This window comes from Bos javanicus, chromosome X (genome assembly GCF_032452875.1).
Source record: "Bos javanicus breed banteng chromosome X, ARS-OSU_banteng_1.0, whole genome shotgun sequence".
Taxonomy (NCBI): Eukaryota; Metazoa; Chordata; class Mammalia; order Artiodactyla; family Bovidae; genus Bos; species Bos javanicus.
The window spans coordinates 51,498,729-51,516,272 of NC_083897.1; the positions used below are offsets into that span (position 1 = coordinate 51,498,729).

Below are 17,544 nucleotides of genomic sequence, written 5' to 3' on the forward strand. Positions count from 1 at the left end.
GCCTGGCCAGGGTTTCTGCCAGGCCAGGGCTCAAACTCAGAGAACTGATGTCCACATCGATGGGCTTTGCAACAGAGACTGAACTTAAAAACAATTGGCCCCTTAACGAAAAAGAAGCTTCTCGGGTGGCGCTAGTGGTAAAGAACCCGCCTGCCAATGCAGGAGATGTCAGGGTCCAGGTTCGATCCCTGGGTCAGGACGATCCCCTGGAGGAGGTCACGGCAACCCACTCCAGTATCCTTTGTTTTTGTTTTTCAGTCCAGTATTCTTGCCTGGAGAATCCCATGGACGAGGGGCCTGGTGGGCGACGTAGCACTTGATGAAAAAAGCCATCAAACTTTAGTGTCCACAGGGCTCTCCTACGGTACACAAGGTGTTGAGTCCACACCAGATAGGGAAGAAAGTATCCTGGCCTCTGTGCAGTAAAGCCAGCAAAGCAGTGACATTGACATTTGACAAAAGCAGCATAAAGGAGAAGACTGCATGCATTCTAAGTTGCTTCAGTCTTGTCCGACTCTTTGTGACCCCATGAACTGTGAAGCCCATCAGGTCCCTCTGTCCAGGGGATTCTCCAGGCAAGACAGCTGGAGTGAGAGGCCATGCCCTTCTCTGGGGAAGGAGAAAACTGCCGCCCCTTTAATAGCAAGGGGCATTCAGGGTATTTGTGTCCAACCTTCTCAGCCTGCAATGTGGGAGACCTTGGTTCGATTCCTGGGTTGGGAAGATCCACTGGAGAAGGGATAGGCTACCCACTCCAGTATTCTTGGGCTTTCCTTGTGGCTCAGCCGCTAAAGAATCTGCCCAACAATGTGGGAGACCTGGGTTCGATCCCTGGGTTAAGAAGATCCCCTGGAGAAGGGAAAGGCTGCCCACTCCTGCATTCTGGCCTGGAGAATTCCATGGACTGTATAGTCCATGGGGTCACGGAGAGTCGCACACAACTGAGCAACTTTCACTTTCACTTTCTCCCTGAAATCCTGACTCCACTGTTGGTTTCTTATTCTCTTCCCAGTTGTTTAAAACTTTTCAGAATACAATACATTTTATTTATATGCTCTTTTTCTAATTTGGCCATCTCCTTCTGGTGGAAAAATATAAATTCCTGGAGGGCGGGAATCTTTGTTTATTTGTTCATTAACATATCCTTATAGTAATGCTTGGTATAATGTATACATCAACATTTGTTCAATGAATTGTTCTCCAGCCATACTAGCCTATTTTTTGTGCCTCTGACCCTAACTCTAACTCAGCAAGCATGTTTTCACACCATTATGTATTTTCCTGTAACAACTTGCCCACAGATGTTCCTATAACCACCATCCTTACTAGGTTCACTTCTCTGCTCACCTCATTAGCCAAGGCTTACTTTTCTTCATGACACCTAGCATTTGATCCTAGTTTTTCTGAGTATGTTTCGTTTCTCTGATTTGTTGCTGTTTCTACTTTGCTTTAGTTTAGGTTTGCTGTTTTTCTGTTTTCTTTTCTCAACATTTCTTTCTTATACTCTTTTAATTGCCGCTAAAGAAGTAAACCATCCATGACTGCTTTAATTTTTGCCATATAATGCCATCTTTCAGTAGATGGGGGTAATGGCATTAAATATCTTAAACTGGATCCCTGGTTTCATGACTTTACCACTTCAGATCAGATCAGATCAGTCGCTCAGTCGTGTCCGACTCTTTGCGACCCCGTGAATCGAGGCACGCCAGGCCTCCCTGTCCATCACCAACTCCCGGAGTTCACTCAGACTCACGTCCACCGAGTCAGTGATGCCATCCAGCCATCTCATCCTCTGTCGTCCCCTTCTCCTCCTGCCCCCAATCCCTCCCAGCATCAGGGTCTTTTCCAATGAGTCAACTCTTCGCATGAGGTGGCCAAAGTATTGGACGTTCGGCTTCAGCATCAGTCGTTCCAATGAACACCCAGGACTGACCTCCTTTAGGATGGACTGGTTGGATCTCCTTGAAGTCCAAGGGACTCTCAAGAGTTTTCTCCAACACCACGGTTCAAAAGCATCAATTCTTCAGTGCTTAGCTTTCTTTATAGTCCAAATCTCACATCCATACATGACCACCGGAAAAACCATAGCCTTGACTAGACGGACCGTTGTTGACAAACTAATGTCTCTGCTTTTCAATATGCTGTCTGGGTTGGTCATAACTTTCCTTCCAAGGAGTCAGCGTCTTTTAATTTCATGGCTGCAGTCACCATCTGCAGTGATTTTGGAGCCCAGAAAAACAAAGTCAGCCACTATTTCCACTGTTTCCCCATCTATTTGCCATGGATGAGACCAGATGCCATGATCGTCGTTTTCTGAATGTTGAGCTTTCTTTAAGCCAACGTTTTCGCTCTCCTCTTTCACTTTCATCAAGAGGCTCTTTAGTTCTTTTTCACTTTCTGCCATAAGGGTGGTGTCATCTGCATATCTGACGTTATTGATATTTCTCCCGGTAATCTTGATTCCAGCTTGTGCTTCCTCCAGCCCAGCGTTTCTCAAGATGTACTCTGCATATAAGTTGAACAAGCACGGTGACAATATACAGCCTTGCCGTACTCCTTTTCCTATTTGGAAACAGTCTGTTGTTCCATGTCCAGTTCTAACTGTTGCTTTCTGACCTGCATACAGGTTTCTCAAGAGGCAGGTCAGGTGGTCTGGTATTCCCATCTCTTGAAGAATTTTCCACAGTTGATTGTGATCCACACAGTCAAAGGCTTTGGCATAGTCAATAAAGCAGAAATAGATGTTTTCCTGGAACTCTCTTGCTTTTTCCATGATCCAGCAGATGTTGGCAATTTGGTCTCTGGTTCCTCTGCCTTTTCTAAAACCAGCTTGAACATCTGGAAGTTCACGGTTCACGTATTGCTGAAGCCTGGCTTGGAGAATTTTGACCATTACTTTACTAGCGTGTGAGATGAGTGCAGTTATGCAGTAGTTTGAACATTCTTTGGAGTTGCCTTTCTTTGGGATTGGAATGAAAACTGACCTTTTCCAGTCCTGTGGCCACTGCTGAGTTTTCCAAAGTTGCTGGCATATTGAGTGCAGCACTTCCACAGCATCATCTTTCAGGATTTGAAATAGCTCAACTGCAATTCCATCACGCCCACCAGCTTTGTTCCTGGTGATGCTTTCTAAGGCCCACTTGATTTCACATTCCAGGATACCTGGCTCTAGGTGAGTGATCACACCGTCGTGATTATCTTGCTCGTGAAGATCTTTCTTGTACAGTTCTTCTGTGTATTCTTGCCATCTCTTCTTAGTATCTTCTGCTTCTGTTAGGTCCATACCATTTCTGTCCTTTATCGAGCCCATCTTTGCACGAGATGTTCCCTTAGTACCTCTAATTTTCTTGACGAGATCTCTAGTCTTTCCCATTCTGTTGTTTTCCTCTATTTCTTTGCATTGATCACTGAAGAAGGCTTTCTTACCTCTTCTTGCTCTTCTTTGGAACTCTGCATTCAGACGCTTATATCTTTTCTTTTCTCCTTTGCTTCGAAAGTTTAAATCTAGTGTTAGAAAGTTTAAATGAGCCAATTTTCACAGAAGAAATGAATACAGTTATTACAAGAATTACACCCAAGAAGCACCTTGCTCAGATGTATTTATTGGTGAATTCTAGTAAACCATCAAAGATCAAATAGTCCCAAAGCTTTGTGACTTGTTTAAGAACATTTGAAAGCAGGGAAACGTCCCTAAGTTCTTTTAGGAAGCAAGTAGGATACTAACACATAAACATAGATACCAAAAGGCTGGGCGCCGAAGAATTGATGCTTTTTGAACTCTGGTGTTGGAGAAGACTCTTGAGAGTCCCTTGGACTGCAAGGAGATCCAACCAGTCCATTGTGGAGGAGATCAGCCCTGGCATTTCTTTGGAAGGAATGATGCTAAAGCTGAAACTCCAGTACTTTGGCCACCTCATGCGAAGAGTTGACTCATTGGAAAAGACTCTGGTGCTGGGAGGGATTGGGGGCAGGAGGAGAAGGGGACGACAGAGGATGAGATGGCTGGAGGGCATCACTGACTCGATGGACGTGAGTCTCGGTGAACTCTGGGAGTTGGTGATGGACAGGGAGGCCTGGCGTGCCTCGATTCACGGGGTCGCAAAGAGTCGGACACGACTGAGCGACTGATCTGATCTGATCTGATACTGTGATAAAGTGGGACTTATTCCATTAATACAAGGCTGGCTCTGTATTAGGCATTTCATTCATATCATTCACCACGGTAACATATTTAAAGACAAAGACCCTGATGTTGGGAGAGATTGAAGTCGAAAGGAGTAGGGAGCAGCAGAGAATGAGATGGTTAGACAGCATCACTGACTCAATACACATGAATCTGAGCAAACTCTGGGAGATAGGGGAGGACAGAGGAGCCTGGGTTGCAAAGAGTCAGACGTGACAACAGCAACTGAACAATAATCATATGACTATCATCACAGATGCCAAACCAATCTTTGGGAAACTTCAATAGGCATTCATGTTAAAAAAGGGAAAACTGAAGAAATAGGAATCAGGGGTGCATTATTAACATGATAAAAGCTATATAAGTAGTTCCTCATGCAAATACTTTATTTAGTGGGGGAGTACCAGAGGTTTTCCAATAAGGTCAGGAATAACAAAAGTATGCCCACTATATCACTCCTGTTCAGTCTTCAACAGCAAGCACTAGTCAGTTGACTAGAGAAACCAATAAGACTTTTAAGAATGGATAAGAAGATGTAAAGCCACCTCTATGTCCAGGTGATATCATCGCACACCTGAAGAGTCTTATAGAAACCATGACAAATTAACTAAAACAAAGAGAATTCAGCAAGGTAGTAGGATATAAAGTTACATACAAATATTATTAGTCTTTGTTTTACATACACACACACACACACACACACACACACACACACACAGCTGGAGGACATGTTTAGGAGAGAAAATCCCATATACAATGGCAATAACAAAGAGTAAGCGTATAGAAATAAACTTAATGAGAGCATCTATACAAGGATAATTTGTAAACACTCTTGAACAACATAGAAGGAAACTTGAATAAGTAGGAAGATTTTCAAAGACCTTAGATAGAATAACTCAGCACTAAAAAGATATTGATTCCCTCTAAAGTTATGTATACATTGAATATAATGTCAAAAATATCGGCAAACATTTGCATGGAGTTAGACCAATGGATAATTTAGTTCATATTTAAAAAAAAAAAAAAACATGCAAGAATAGCCAGGATACAAGTAAAAAAGGAAAACCTATGAGTGAATAGGGAGAAGGCAATGGCACCCCACTCCAGTACTGTTGCCCGGAAAATCCCATGGATGGTAGGCGTCCTGGTAGGCTGCAGTCCATGGGGTCGCTAAGAGTCAAGACAGGACTGAGCAACTTCACTTTCACTTTCCACTTTCATGCATTGGAGAAGGAAATGGCAACCCACTCCAGTGTTCCTTGCCTGGACAATCCCATGGACGGAGAAGCCTGGTGGGCTGCAGTCCATGGGGTCACACGGAGTCGGACACGACTGAAGCCACTTAGCAGCAGCAGCAGCAGCATGAGTGAATAGTAATCATATCAGACATAAAAGCACACTATAAAGCTCTAAATTTATACCACTTGGGTACCAGTACAGGAATAGACTAATAGGCCAGTGGCACAGAATAAAAATCTCAGAATAACACCAATTATAGTTGGGGATTTTAGTATATGATCCAAAGGCATGTAAAATCACTGAGGCAAAGATGAACATTCAATAAATGAGGCTGGAACAATTGAGACATTAAAAAAAAAAAATCAGTGCAGATCCATGACATACCATCCACAAAAATAAACTGTAAATGGGTTTAGGAATCTAAACAAAAAAATGCAACCATAACAAAATCTTGAAGAAAATACGGCAGAATTTTTCTTCAATATCAGCATTGGGAAAGGCTTTCTAACTGTGACTGAAACTTCCAGAGGTGATTAAAGAAAAGAACATTCTATGTGACTAAAAAGATTTTTTTTTTTTCATGTATGGCAAGTTGCGAAGAGTGGACTCATTGGAAAAGACTCTGATGCTGGGAGGGATTGGGGGCAGGAGGAGAAGGGGACGACAGAGGATGACATGGCTGGATGGCATCTCTGACTCGATGGACGTGAGTCTGAGTGAACTCCGGGAGTTGGTGATGGACAGGGAGGCCTGGCGTGCTGCGGTTCACGGGGTCGCAAAGAGCTGGACACGACTGAGCGACTGAACTGAACTGAAGTGAAGGTGAAAGTGGCTCAGCCATAACACAACATAACTACAGATGCATTTAACATTTGGGCCAACAATCCTATTGCTGGAAATGAAACTGGAAGAGACATTACCACCAACACAAAAATGCGTGTACACAGGGTTATTCACTGCAGCATTGTTTGTATTAATCATTACGAAATGTTGAAAACAACTGAAATGCCCCTATGCTGCTGCTGCTGCTGCTGCTGCTGCTGCTGCTAAGTCGCTTCAGTCGTGTCCGACTCTGTGGGACCCCAAAGACGGCAGCCCACCAGGGTCCCCGGTCCCTGGGATTCTCCAGGCAAGAACACTGGAGTGGGTTGCCATTTCCTTCTACAAGGCATGACAGTGAAAAGTGAAAGTGAAGTCACTCAGCCGTGTCCGACTCCTAGGGACCCCAGGGACCGCAGCCCACCAGGCTCCTCGGTCCATGGGATTTGCCAGACAAGAGTGCTGGAGTGGGTTGCCATTGCCTTCTCCGGAAATGCCCCTATAGAAGCCAGTGTAATCTAATGTAGCTATAAAAAAGAATGAAGGAGTACAGAATAAGGAGTTTTTTAATGAAATGCTGTTTATTGAAAAAGGAAAAGTGCAAAGAAGCTTTAGAAAATGCTATCTTTCATTTAATAAGCAATGGAACATAAGAAAACGCATATGTATCTATTCATTCGTGTACAGTACATACAGGAAAGATTCAACCAGATAACCAGATTGGTTATCTACAGGGGGATTGTGGAAAAGAAATGGGGAATGCGAAGGGGGTGGAAGACATGGGGAAAGAATCATACTCCTACAGTATGTGTGTTTGTGTAGCCCTGAGTCTGAATCACAGTAGTGTTTCACATACCCCAAGATTAAGTGAAACATTAAAATGAACTAGGATATGGGGGGAGAGGGCAAACTCAAATTAGAAACACCAACAAATTAGCCTAAATATATTACAAATGAATGTCTTAACCACAAGAGAAGGAGTGAGGAGGAAAATAGCTAAGCTAAGCAACTTGGGCAAACAGTACTTTGATTGCATCCTTTGAGGCTTAACATATAAACAAGTGTACACAAACACAAGTCATCAGAACTGCTTCCAACAGGTGCGTGTTTTGTGTTCAGTCATTAAGTTGTACCCGACTTTTTGCGATCCCTGTCTCTGTAGCACACCAGGTCTCCCCATCCTTCACTATCTCCTAGAGTTTGCTCAAATTCATGTCCATTAGGTCGGTCATACTATCTAACCATTTGCTAGCATTTCTGTAACTACATCATGTATAATCAGGTGTGAACAAATAAGTAGATACTGAAGATAAGGAGAGCCAGGTGAGACAAAGAGGTTACAAAAAGACTAGAGTGGATGGTTGATGTATCGCATAAACCATCACAATATTGTAAACTCATTATCCTCCAGTTAAAATTAATTAATTAATTAATTTAAAAAAAAAGAAGTACCAGTGTGAGCTCCTGGCTTTCACTATCTACAGAAATATCTAGAGAAATTCCAATGTATCTGGGAGCATAAGTATATACAGACAATATATTTCCTTCATTTACCAATGGAAAAGGAAGACCTAGCTGCAAGGAAACCCCAGTAGCAGCAATGAACATGCAGGGAGATATCAGTTACTAAATGTCATTTTCCAACGAAAGGAAACATGGGTTTTGGCAGAAGTGTTCTGATTTCAGGGTCACAAGATGAACAGGAATACCTTATAATGCCAGCAAGGAAGTACACAGAAAAGAACCATGTCATGCTCAAAGAACACACACCCCACAAGAAGGAGTTCCTAATCACCAAAGCTGGAAAAATGCAAGAAACTAAATAATGATATAATTTGATTATAAGTCAGAATATAACAAAGTTATTCACGACTCAATATTGACATAAAGAATTTGATTACTTATTTGGTTTGGTAATTAGAAATGCATTCTGTAAAATTTTGTAATTTGAAAATTTATAAAAATATGAGGGAGAAAAGACAGCTCTACAGAATTCCAACGAACAAATATGGTAGGAATAAGGAAACAGAAAGTCACCTTTTAGTCATATTTGTTGTAGGCCAAATCAACAGATGAATTTTAAAAGCAGTGAATAAAAGTCTGAGAAGAATCCTATCCCTCTTTTTGGCTCCGAGCAAGAATTCCCCTAGCCCAAGAGCAGCCTTATCATAGGAACCGGCGACAGGGTCTGCTTGCCCCTATCAGGTTTTGGTTCCCCACCAGTCCACAGAAGTATTCAAACAAGCTAATCACATCCTTCCTTGAGAACCAAGGGTCACCACCATCTCTTGTTACCACAGGTAACCTCCCACAGCCCTGCTTGTTCATTCTCTTCCGGAGCCATGACTCCCCTGAGGCTCGACCTAGCCAGTAGTATCCTCTTCCCTCAGGCAGTGAGTGAACAGTACTGAGAAGCTGCTGTGGGTAGCACCTGTCCAGTGTCAGGTGTGTATGTTCAGCAGCCACCCCCAGATCCCTATGGTAGAAATCACTCCATCACCATTAGAACGAAGGAGAGGAAATAAAACAGGTATTATTGCCAAAAATGTGTAACTTTCATCTAATCCTAAGAAAACACCAGACAAACCCAAACTGACAGACATTGTATAAAATACCTGAGCAGTATCTCCAAAACTGTCACCGTTGGGAAAGACCCAGAAAGCTTGAGGAATTCTCAGCGTGGGGGAGACTAAAGAGAAATGATGGCCAAATGTGGTATCCGGAATGGGATGCTGGGACAGAAAAAGGAGATTACCGGGATAAATGATAGAATTCAAATAAAGTATGTAAATTAGTTAATAGTACTGCATCAATATTAATTTTCAATTTTCATAATTTTTATATGCCTATGGAAGATGTTAACATTAGGGAAATCTGGATGAAGGTTTTCTATACTGTTTTTTGCAAACTTCTGTTAGGTCTAAAGTTACTTCAAAAAAACATTTTTTGAAAGATTCACTCACTGCTAAAAGGAAACATAACGGTATCTGTGTGATAAATTGCTTCAGTATGGTCCGACTCTTTGCCACCCTATGGACTGTAAGCTACCAGGTTCTTCTGTCCACTGGATTCTCCAGGGAAGAATGCTGGAGTGGGTTTCCATGTCCTCCTCCACGGGATCTTCCTGACCCAGGGATCAAACCCAAGTCTCTTAGGTTTCCTGCGCTGGCAGGTGGGGCCTTTACCAGCTGAGCCACAGGGGAAGCCCCACGGTTATACTATAAATCTTACCTTTTAGTAATAGTTCAACCAATTGAAATACGGTCAGGAGGATGGATATAAAGATGGATAAATGTCCCTGCCTCGTGATCCATTAAAAAACTATTTCAAAGTGGTTTGAAAGTGAGAGTGTTAGTTTCTCAGTCATGTCTGACTCTTTGTGCTTCCATGGACTGTAGCCTGCCAGGCTCCTCTGTCCATGGGATTCTCCCGGCAAGAATACTGGAGTGGATTGTCATGTCCTGTCTAGAGGGCCCATTAATATAAAGGAAAGTGCAACCCATTTCCAAGGTGTAGATGAATATTTATCTGCTCCTGGTGGCTCAGACGGTAAAGAATCGGCCTACAATCAAGGAGACCTGGGTTCGATTTCTGGGCATTATCAATACGAACCACAAAAATAATTAGATGCAAACAAATACGATTTTTGTAGAGGAGCGCAACACGATCGAGGGATTTTATTTCATTTTATTGGATCGAGGGATTTTAAAGAGAGCAAGAAATGATTAACCACAAAATTGAAGCTAATCACAGGTGAGGAAAGAGGGTTACTCAGAGGGTGGACAGGAGAGTTGGCCGGCGAGCAATTCAATCCATTGCCTTTCTTATTAATCCCGAAACTTTGGTCCTAGGTAATTTCATTTATATCAGTAGAGACAGAGTTTGTAGAAAGAATACCGTTGAGATACCTGACTGGAAGAAGAGTCGGAAAACAGTCGAGACGTCCAAGACCCGAGCAGTGGCAGCGCGTCCCTCCCTCTCCACAGGCCGCTGCCAACAAGCCGCAGCGCTGGAGGCTACTGGCGTCCTAACGGGTCCTCGCCAGAAGAGCACTTGGATTGGTGTAGCTCAGGTCACATGCCACCCACTCACTCAATCAGCTAGGTACCGGGAGGCGGGGCCAAGTTCTAGACCCGCCCACATAGCAGAGAGGCTTATGGGTGAGAAGGTTCCCCTCAGGCGCCAGCGCCTCAGCTCTAGAACCCCTTGGGTGGAAAGCTGGGCACAAGGTCTCTCTGTGTGGCCTAGATACCGCCTGGCCAGGGTTTCTGCCAGGCCAGGACTCAAACTCAGAGAACTGATGTCCACATCGATGGGCTTTGCAACAGAGACTGAACTTAAAAACAATTGGCCCCTTAACGAAAAAGAGGCTTCTCGGGTGGCGCTAGTGGTAAAGAACCCGCCTGCCAATGCAGGAGATGTCAGGGTCCAGGTTCGATCCCTGGGTCAGGACGATCCCCTGGAGGAGGTCACGGCAACCCACTCCAGTATCCTTTTTTTGTTTGTTTGTTTTTCAGTCCAGCATTCTTGCCTGGAGAATCCCATGGACGAGGGGCCTGGTGGGCGACTTAGCACTTGATGAAAAAAGCCATCAAACTTTAGTGTCCACAGGGCTCTCCTACGGTACACAAGGTGTTGAGTCCACACCAGATAGGGAAGAAAGTATCCTGGCCTCTGTGCAGTAAAGCCAGCAAAGCAGTGACATTGACATTTGACAAAAGCAGCATAAAGGAGAAAACTGCATGCATTCTAAGTTGCTTCAGTCTTGTCCGACTCTTTGTGACCCCATGAACTGTGAAGCCCATCAGGTCCCTCTGTCCAGGACATTGTCCAGGGAAGAATGCTGGAGTGGGTTTCCATGTCCTCCTCCACGGGATCTTCTTGACCCAGGGATCAAACTCAAGTCTCTTAGGTTCCCTGCATTGGCAGGTGGGGCCTTTACCAGCTGAGCCACAGGGGAAGCCCCACGGTTATACTATAAATCTTACCTTTTAGTAAGGTAATTTTAGTTTAACCAATTGAAATACGGTTAGGAGGATGGATATAAAGATGGATAAATGTTCGTGTCTCGTGATCCATTAAAAAACTATTTCAAAGTGGTTTGAAAGTGAGAGTGTTAGTTTCTCAGTCATGTCTGACTCTTTGTGCTTCCATGGACTGTAGCCTGCCAGGCTCCTCTGTCCATGGGATTCTCCCGGCAAGAATACTGGAGTGGATTGTCATGTCCTGTCTAGAGGGCCCATTAATATAAAGGAAAGTGCAACCATTTCCAAGGTGTAGATGAATATTTATCTGCTCCTGGTGGCTCAGACGGTAAAGAATCGGCCTACAATCAAGGAGACCTGGGTTCGATTTCTGGGCATTATCAATACGAACCACAAAAATAATTAGATGCAAACAAATATGATTTTTTTAGAGGAGCGCAACATGATCGAGGGATTTTATTTCATTTTTTTGGATCGAGGGATTTTAAAGAGAGCAAGAAATGATTAACCACAAAATTGAAGCTAATCACAGGTGAGGAAAGAGGGTTACTCAGAGGGTGGACAGGAGAGTTGGCCGGCGAGCAATTCAATCGATTGCCTTTCTTATTAATCCCCAAACTTTGGTCCTAGGTAATTTCATTTATATCAGTAGAGACAGAGTTTGTAGAAAGAATACCGTTGAGATACCTGACTGGAAGAAGAGTCGGAAAACAGTTGAGACGTCCAAGACCCGAGCAGTGGCAGCGCGTCCCTCCCTCTCCACAGGCCGCTGCCAACAAGCCGCAGTGCTGGAGGCTACTGGCGTCCTAACGTGTCCTCGCCAGAAGAGCACTTGGATTGGTGTAGCTCAGGTCACATGCCACCCACTCACTCAATCAGCTAGGTACCGGGAGGCGGGGCCAAGTTCTAGACCCGCCCACATAGCAGAGAGGCTTATGGGTGAGAAGGTTCCCCTCAGGCGCCAGCGCCTCGGCTCTAGAACCCCTTGGGTGGAAAGCTGGGCACAAGGTCTCTCTGTGTGGCCTAGATACCGCCTGGCCAGGGTTTCTGCCAGGCCAGGGCTCAAACTCAGAGAACTGATGTCCACATCGATGGGCTTTGCAACAGAGACTGAACTTAAAAACAATTGGCCCCTTAACGAAAAAGAAGCTTCTCGGGTGGCGCTAGTGGTAAAGAACCCGCCTGCCAATGCAGGAGATGTCAGGGTCCAGGTTCGATCCCTGGGTCAGGACGATCCCCTGGAGGAGGTCACGGCAACCCACTCCAGTATCCTTTGTTTTTGTTTTTCAGTCCAGTATTCTTGCCTGGAGAATCCCATGGACGAGGGGCCTGGTGGGCGACGTAGCACTTGATGAAAAAAGCCATCAAACTTTAGTGTCCACAGGGCTCTCCTACGGTACACAAGGTGTTGAGTCCACACCAGATAGGGAAGAAAGTATCCTGGCCTCTGTGCAGTAAAGCCAGCAAAGCAGTGACATTGACATTTGACAAAAGCAGCATAAAGGAGAAGACTGCATGCATTCTAAGTTGCTTCAGTCTTGTCCGACTCTTTGTGACCCCATGAACTGTGAAGCCCATCAGGTCCCTCTGTCCAGGGGATTCTCCAGGCAAGACAGCTGGAGTGAGAGGCCATGCCCTTCTCTGGGGAAGGAGAAAACTGCCGCCCCTTTAATAGCAAGGGGCATTCAGGGTATTTGTGTCCAACCTTCTCAGCCTGCAATGTGGGAGACCTTGGTTCGATTCCTGGGTTGGGAAGATCCACTGGAGAAGGGATAGGCTACCCACTCCAGTATTCTTGGGCTTTCCTTGTGGCTCAGCCGCTAAAGAATCTGCCCAACAATGTGGGAGACCTGGGTTCGATCCCTGGGTTAAGAAGATCCCCTGGAGAAGGGAAAGGCTGCCCACTCCTGCATTCTGGCCTGGAGAATTCCATGGACTGTATAGTCCATGGGGTCACGGAGAGTCGCACACAACTGAGCAACTTTCACTTTCACTTTCTCCCTGAAATCCTGACTCCACTGTTGGTTTCTTATTCTCTTCCCAGTTGTTTAAAACTTTTCAGAATACAATACATTTTATTTATATGCTCTTTTTCTAATTTGGCCATCTCCTTCTGGTGGAAAAATATAAATTCCTGGAGGGCGGGAATCTTTGTTTATTTGTTCATTAACATATCCTTATAGTAATGCTTGGTATAATGTACACTTCAACATTTGTTCAATGAATTGTTCTCCAGCCATACTAGCCTATTTTTTGTGCCTCTGACCCTAACTCTAACTCAGCAAGCATGTTTTCACACCATTATGTATTTTCCTGTAACAACTTGCCCACAGATGTTCCTATAACCACCATCCTTACTAGGTTCACTTCTCTGCTCACCTCATTAGCCAAGGCTTACTTTTCTTCATGACACCTAGCATTTGATCCTAGTTTTTCTGAGTATGTTTCGTTTCTCTGATTTGTTGCTGTTTCTACTTTGCTTTAGTTTAGGTTTGCTGTTTTTCTGTTTTCTTTTCTCAACATTTCTTTCTTATACTCTTTTAATTGCCGCTAAAGAAGTAAACCATCCATGACTGCTTTAATTTTTGCCATATAATGCCATCTTTCAGTAGATGGGGGTAATGGCATTAAATATCTTAAACTGGATCCCTGGTTTCATGACTTTACCACTTCAGATCAGATCAGATCAGTCGCTCAGTCGAGTCTGACTCTTTGCGACCCCGTGAATCGAGGCACGCCAGGCCTCCCTGTCCATCACCAACTCCCGGAGTTCACTCAGACTCACGTCCACCGAGTCAGTGATGCCATCCAGCCATCTCATCCTCTGTCGTCCCCTTCTCCTCCTGCCCCCAATCCCTCCCAGCATCAGGGTCTTTTCCAATGAGTCAACTCTTCGCATGAGGTGGCCAAAGTATTGGACGTTCGGCTTCAGCATCAGTCGTTCCAATGAACACCCAGGACTGACCTCCTTTAGGATGGACTGGTTGGATCTCCTTGAAGTCCAAGGGACTCTCAAGAGTTTTCTCCAACACCACGGTTCAAAAGCATCAATTCTTCAGTGCTTAGCTTTCTTTATAGTCCAAATCTCACATCCATACATGACCACCGGAAAAACCATAGCCTTGACTAGACGGACCGTTGTTGACAAACTAATGTCTCTGCTTTTCAATATGCTGTCTGGGTTGGTCATAACTTTCCTTCCAAGGAGTCAGCGTCTTTTAATTTCATGGCTGCAGTCACCATCTGCAGTGATTTTGGAGCCCAGAAAAACAAAGTCAGCCACTATTTCCACTGTTTCCCCATCTATTTGCCATGGATGAGACCAGATGCCATGATCGTCGTTTTCTGAATGTTGAGCTTTCTTTAAGCCAACGTTTTCGCTCTCCTCTTTCACTTTCATCAAGAGGCTCTTTAGTTCTTTTTCACTTTCTGCCATAAGGGTGGTGTCATCTGCATATCTGACGTTATTGATATTTCTCCCGGTAATCTTGATTCCAGCTTGTGCTTCCTCCAGCCCAGCGTTTCTCAAGATGTACTCTGCATATAAGTTGAACAAGCACGGTGACAATATACAGCCTTGCCGTACTCCTTTTCCTATTTGGAAACAGTCTGTTGTTCCATGTCCAGTTCTAACTGTTGCTTTCTGACCTGCATACAGGTTTCTCAAGAGGCAGGTCAGGTGGTCTGGTATTCCCATCTCTTGAAGAATTTTCCACAGTTGATTGTGATCCACACAGTCAAAGGCTTTGGCATAGTCAATAAAGCAGAAATAGATGTTTTCCTGGAACTCTCTTGCTTTTTCCATGATCCAGCAGATGTTGGCAATTTGGTCTCTGGTTCCTCTGCCTTTTCTAAAACCAGCTTGAACATCTGGAAGTTCACGGTTCACGTATTGCTGAAGCCTGGCTTGGAGAATTTTGACCATTACTTTACTAGCGTGTGAGATGAGTGCAGTTATGCAGTAGTTTGAACATTCTTTGGAGTTGCCTTTCTTTGGGATTGGAATGAAAACTGACCTTTTCCAGTCCTGTGGCCACTGCTGAGTTTTCCAAAGTTGCTGGCATATTGAGTGCAGCACTTCCACAGCATCATCTTTCAGGATTTGAAATAGCTCAACTGCAATTCCATCACGCCCACCAGCTTTGTTCCTGGTGATGCTTTCTAAGGCCCACTTGATTTCACATTCCAGGATACCTGGCTCTAGGTGAGTGATCACACCGTCGTGATTATCTTGCTCGTGAAGATCTTTCTTGTACAGTTCTTCTGTGTATTCTTGCCATCTCTTCTTAGTATCTTCTGCTTCTGTTAGGTCCATACCATTTCTGTCCTTTATCGAGCCCATCTTTGCACGAGATGTTCCCTTAGTACCTCTAATTTTCTTGACGAGATCTCTAGTCTTTCCCATTCTGTTGTTTTCCTCTATTTCTTTGCATTGATCACTGAAGAAGGCTTTCTTACCTCTTCTTGCTCTTCTTTGGAACTCTGCATTCAGACGCTTATATCTTTTCTTTTCTCCTTTGCTTCGAAAGTTTAAATCTAGTGTTAGAAAGTTTAAATGAGCCAATTTTCACAGAAGAAATGAATACAGTTATTACAAGAATTACACCCAAGAAGCACCTTGCTCAGATGTATTTATTGGTGAATTCTAGTAAACCATCAAAGATCAAATAGTCCCAAAGCTTTGTGACTTGTTTAAGAACATTTGAAAGCAGGGAAACGTCCCTAAGTTCTTTTAGGAAGCAAGTAGGATACTAACACATAAACATAGATACCAAAAGGCTGGGCGCCGAAGAATTGATGCTTTTTGAACTCTGGTGTTGGAGAAGACTCTTGAGAGTCCCTTGGACTGCAAGGAGATCCAACCAGTCCATTGTGGAGGAGATCAGCCCTGGCATTTCTTTGGAAGGAATGATGCTAAAGCTGAAACTCCAGTACTTTGGCCACCTCATGCGAAGAGTTGACTCATTGGAAAAGACTCTGGTGCTGGGAGGGATTGGGGGCAGGAGGAGAAGGGGACGACAGAGGATGAGATGGCTGGAGGGCATCACTGACTCGATGGACGTGAGTCTCGGTGAACTCTGGGAGTTGGTGATGGACAGGGAGGCCTGGCGTGCCTCGATTCACGGGGTCGCAAAGAGTCGGACACGACTGAGCGACTGATCTGATCTGATCTGATACTGTGATAAAGTGGGACTTATTCCATTAATACAAGGCTGGCTCTGTATTAGGCATTTCATTCATATCATTCACCACGGTAACATATTTAAAGACAAAGACCCTGATGTTGGGAGAGATTGAAGTCGAAAGGAGTAGGGAGCAGCAGAGAATGAGATGGTTAGACAGCATCACTGACTCAATACACATGAATCTGAGCAAACTCTGGGAGATAGGGGAGGACAGAGGAGCCTGGGTTGCAAAGAGTCAGACGTGACAACAGCAACTGAACAATAATCATATGACTATCATCACAGATGCCAAACCAATCTTTGGGAAACTTCAATAGGCATTCATGTTAAAAAAGGGAAAACTGAAGAAATAGGAATCAGGGGTGCATTATTAACATGATAAAAGCTATATAAGTAGTTCCTCATGCAAATACTTTATTTAGTGGGGGAGTACCAGAGGTTTTCCAATAAGGTCAGGAATAACAAAAGTATGCCCACTATATCACTCCTGTTCAGTCTTCAACAGCAAGCACTAGTCAGTTGACTAGAGAAACCAATAAGACTTTTAAGAATGGATAAGAAGATGTAAAGCCACCTCTATGTCCAGGTGATATCATCGCACACCTGAAGAGTCTTATAGAAACCATGACAAATTAACTAAAACAAAGAGAATTCAGCAAGGTAGTAGGATATAAAGTTACATACAAATATTATTAGTCTTTGTTTTACATACACACACACACACACACACACACACACACACACAGCTGGAGGACATGTTTAGGAGAGAAAATCCCATATACAATGGCAATAACAAAGAGTAAGCGTATAGAAATAAACTTAATGAGAGCATCTATACAAGGATAATTTGTAAACACTCTTGAACAACATAGAAGGAAACTTGAATAAGTAGGAAGATTTTCAAAGACCTTAGATAGAATAACTCAGCACTAAAAAGATATTGATTCCCTCTAAAGTTATGTATACATTGAATATAATGTCAAAAATATCGGCAAACATTTGCATGGAGTTAGACCAATGGATAATTTAGTTCATATTTAAAAAAAAAAAAAAAACATGCAAGAATAGCCAGGATACAAGTAAAAAAGGAAAACCTATGAGTGAATAGGGAGAAGGCAATGGCACCCCACTC

At 43.8% G+C, this 17,544-nt stretch overlaps 1 protein-coding gene across 1 annotated transcript in view; it reads right to left on the bottom strand.

Moving 5' to 3' along the window:
• Window positions 1-17,544, bottom strand: part of LOC133242576 (uncharacterized) — a 110,612-nt gene that overhangs the window by 39,560 nt on the left and 53,508 nt on the right. The window contains exon 7 of the mRNA XM_061408760.1: window positions 8,857-8,973. Within this exon, the coding sequence (XP_061264744.1) occupies window positions 8,857-8,973 (117 nt within the window). The remainder of the gene's footprint in view (window positions 1-8,856; window positions 8,974-17,544) is intronic.